Source organism: Taudactylus pleione, unplaced genomic scaffold (assembly GCF_031769625.1).
Source record: "Taudactylus pleione unplaced genomic scaffold, aTauple2 ptg000124l, whole genome shotgun sequence".
NCBI classification, from domain to species: domain Eukaryota; kingdom Metazoa; phylum Chordata; class Amphibia; order Anura; family Myobatrachidae; genus Taudactylus; species Taudactylus pleione.
In genome coordinates this window covers 2,929,860-2,933,968 of record NW_028284526.1, presented here as the reverse complement: position 1 = coordinate 2,933,968, position 4,109 = coordinate 2,929,860, and the positions used below count along the sequence as shown (strand labels likewise).

Sequence of the window (4,109 nt, the reverse complement as noted above, 5' to 3'; positions counted from 1 at the left end):
CTTAGTAAATTTACCCCTAGGGTCAGAACTTTGTTTTTTCAGAATAGGAGTAATCACTGCATGCTTGAACAGTGATGGAAAAATACCAGTAGAGAGGGATTACAGATTTTAGTTAATGTTGGGAAAAGCACAGGAGACAGAGATTTGTCTGTTATTAATAGGATGCACTAATCACATGCAAAAGCATAAGGGATTCATTTGATGAAAGGTGCTACAGAAGAGAGTACTGTGATATCTTACCCAGAAATTTTTAAAATAGCAACAGGAATAAATACTTAATAATCAGGATTCCGGTTGTCTTTTTAAAACTATCGGTCAAAGTGGCTGATTATGGGAGGCTGTGATAAACCACCCTTTAGTAAGAGTTAATTTTTTTATCTTGGCAATGTTGAGAGTTGTCACCATCTAAAACAAATTGAGGTACTGTAAACTTAAAACTGATCTTATAGCCATAGACTTGGGCTACTAGATGCTGTATCTCCTACTGTACAATATATACAGCATCTAGTAATTTGCCTCAGTTGGCAGCTATGGAAGACATGGTTGAACCTTGCAGCTTCAGTTTAATCCATTTTAAACCCATTTTTATTTTTTGAAAATTATAATTGACTTTTATTTTTAAGGCGTGTGTCCGCATCCCATATATCAGGGGGTTGAAGAGCGGTGGGAAAACTAAAGGAGTAATAGAGAGGAGAACATGAGCCTTTATAGGGAGGTTAATGGTACCCAACCTGTACCTGATTACTACAAAGAAAGCTCCTATTAAAAAAATAGAAAAGTTTAGCAGATGGGTCACCAGGGTGTGGACGGCTTTCTGACGGGACTTTTTGGAGACTCTCAGACAGACAACAAATATCCGCAGGTAAGAAAACACAGTGACTGAGATGGTGACAGTAAAGTAGATGATGGCCAGAGAACCAGAATAAATTTGCACTGGAGTAGAATCTAAACAGGACAGAATAACGAGGGACATATTTTCACAAAATATATTGTTTATTGTATTCCCACAAAGAGGAAGGGTCCAAGTCAAGAGGCTACTTATGAAGAGAACCAGGAAAGATGTTACACAAGATCCAACGATGAGCGTCATAACATTCTTGTTGGTCATCAAGGTGACGTAGTGCAAAGGGTCACAGATGGCCAAATATCGATCGTACGCCATAATGGTAAACGTGATCATTTCAAAAGAACCAAATACGGTAACAGACAGATTTTGAATAATACATATGCCATGAGAGATGGTCTTAGAGGAAGTGATAAGGTCAACTATCAGTTTTGGGAAAACTGTGGAGCTCCCGAACATTCCATTGAGGACCAGCTCACATATGAGGATGTACATGGGCTCATGTAGACTTTGATTGGTCAAAACCACAAATACAATATTAATACTTAAAAGCAAAATAAATAAATATATAAGGGTAGAAAGGGCACAATATACATATTTGAAGGCTTCCATGTCTACAAGTCCCAAGAGAACCAAGCTGGTGCTGACATTGAACGCATTCATTCTGCTTCTTTCTGAGAATTTAGCAGAGAAGATACAGACAGTAGATCTGCACAATAAAAGACAAATTAAATGATACATTTTCTTTTATTAAATTCTTTTCCAAAGCTCTGGTCAGTGATCTTTTTTAATTTTCTAGAATATACAGAAGAATATATTAAATTAAAACCAATCCTTGATATGTAACTAATGCTCAACCATTTGATTGACTGAACTTATTGTCCCAACTGTGCCTCTATTCCTTTGGTACCAATGTATTAATGCATTGGTAACTAAATAAAACCTTTCCTTGGTGGATGTCTCTATGATAAATATTAAATCAGAATGTGTATGTGGACAATGAGGATTTTACCTTAAGATAATGACAGGAACTGACCTCCCCAAGTTGGTGGAATTTTTTTGGACCTTCAGTATAGAAGATAAAGACTGGGCTCCTTTTCATGAATTAATACTTCAAGATTGGTCAATTAAAACTATTATGATTGTCTCCTCCAAATAGGGTGCTATATCATGCCAAGTGGCCCTCACCACATTTCCTGAAATGGTTGACTTTGTTCCTCATCTTAGCCCATTAGTTAAGGTGATTGGATACCCCTTGCTGGTTTGCTCTCTGTCTGAACACAAGTATTTCCCCTTCTGCTCATGCCCTCCTTAGCTTGGAGCTTATCACCTTCTGAGTCTGATTCAGAGGTGGGCGCAGTTCAGCCATGACTGCATCTTATGCTAATGCCATGGCCAATCAAAGATTGCACCAGCCCCACGGAGGCACAGATTCTCCATCTGAACTTGGCTGCCTGTGTCAGTGCAACTGCGTCTAACATGTGGCTTTAGACACCGTTACTGACTGCGACACACTGGCGTCTGTCTCGCCACCCCCCTTTTACCACACAGATTTAGACAAATCTCAGGTGCACAACTCCAAATTATTAATAATATATATAAATGCAATAAAATTTTGCAATCAATAGAGGTTTTTTAGCATAATCATGGCCAAGGTTATGGGCCAACCAACCATATCCAGGTAACCTCTCTCGGGTAGGTCCCTAACATACTAGTGTTCAAATGCAGAGCGCAGGACCCCCCAAAACATGCCCAGCCAAGCCGCCCCAGGGCACCATCATAGTAAGAAAAGTGCAGTGTAAAGAGATAGTTAGGAGCAGCTGCAGCTGCATATAAAGAATAAAAAAAAAAAAGTGAAGTACATATATATTAAACACACACAGTGAAGGGTTAAAATGTGTTATAAAGGAAAATGTGTTATAATGCGGTGACCTGAGACAGATTAACCAATGCAATCCAGGGGGACCCACACCCCAAAAATGAACCAAAATTGCACTACAGTATATAACTTGTAGGACTTACCTAGAATTGTGCCTAATACAGTGTGCATATACATTACCATACTCCATGCTTTTAAACCAATAAGGAAGGGTGCCAGTCCAGAATGAGGGCGTCTCTTTTCCCTCAGAAGTGCAATAAAGCACATTAAATGGAGCATATGGGAAAGATTTCTGGACTGCACAACCTGACTATATATATATAATGGGAGGTGCTACCTGATGAGACTAATTGCAGGCACAGAAACAGACAAATCTCAGGTGCACAAGTCCAAATTATTAATAATATATATAAATGCAAAATAATTTGGCAATCAATAGAGGTTTTTAGCATAATCATGGCCAAGGTTATGGGCCTACCCACCATATCCAGGTAACCACTTTCGGGTAGGTCCCTAACATACTAGGGTTCAAATCCAGAGTGCAGAACCCCCAAAAACCGGCCCTGCCAAGCTGCCCCAGAGCACCACCATAGTAAGAAAAGTGCAGTGTAAAGAGATAGTTAGGAGCAGCTGCAGCTTCATTTAAAGAATAAAAATAAAAAAGTGAAGTACATATATATTAAACACACACAGTGAAGGGTTAAAATGTGTCATAAAGGAAAATGTGTTATAATGCAGTGCCCTAAGACAGATTAACCAACACAATCCAGGGGGACCCACACCCCAAAAATGAACCAAAGTTGCACTACAGTATATAACTTGTCTTTTCCATACCACCCAGATTTGCCTACTGATATTGTATCTATCTGTGTGCAATTTTTATCTGCATCTTAGAACATTACCAACCAATATGCAGTGCGATTGGCACTTACTACCGATGCCGGAGGTATATTTCTCAACCTTTAATCACAGATCTTACATTTTCAAAAGGTTTCACCACCATATTGGTATTTGTTGATATATACTATAAAATGGCACACTTTGTAACTCTGGTGTCGGGATTCTGATCGTTGGCATCCTGTACCTAACCCCTGCCAGGAGATGGTTAAACTACATGTAACGGTGTTATTTATTTATTGCCAGTTATTCATATAGCGCATACATATTATGCAGCGCTTTACAGAGAATATTTGGCCATTCACATCAGTCCCTTCCCCAATGGAGCTTACACTCTATGGGCCTGATTCAGACCCACTCGCGAGCGGCTGTCCGCTCGCAAGTGGGTCGATGTTATGCACTGAGCATGCGCACGACGGAGGGAGCTCCGTCGTGCGCATGCGCCAGACACGACGAGCGAAGGAAAGTCCTTCGCTCGTTGTGTCCGAT

General features: G+C 39.9%; 1 protein-coding gene across 1 annotated transcript; it reads right to left on the bottom strand.

Annotated features, from left to right (window-relative positions):
• Positions 1 to 517: 517 nt before the first annotated feature.
• On the bottom strand, positions 518 to 1,545 carry LOC148523970 (olfactory receptor 4C6-like). Its single transcript, XM_088472461.1, has one exon. The coding sequence runs from the start codon at positions 1,505 to 1,507 to the stop codon at positions 518 to 520; it is 990 nt and encodes a 329-aa protein (XP_088328587.1). The 5' UTR covers positions 1,508 to 1,545.
• Positions 1,546 to 4,109: the final 2,564 nt, after the last annotated feature.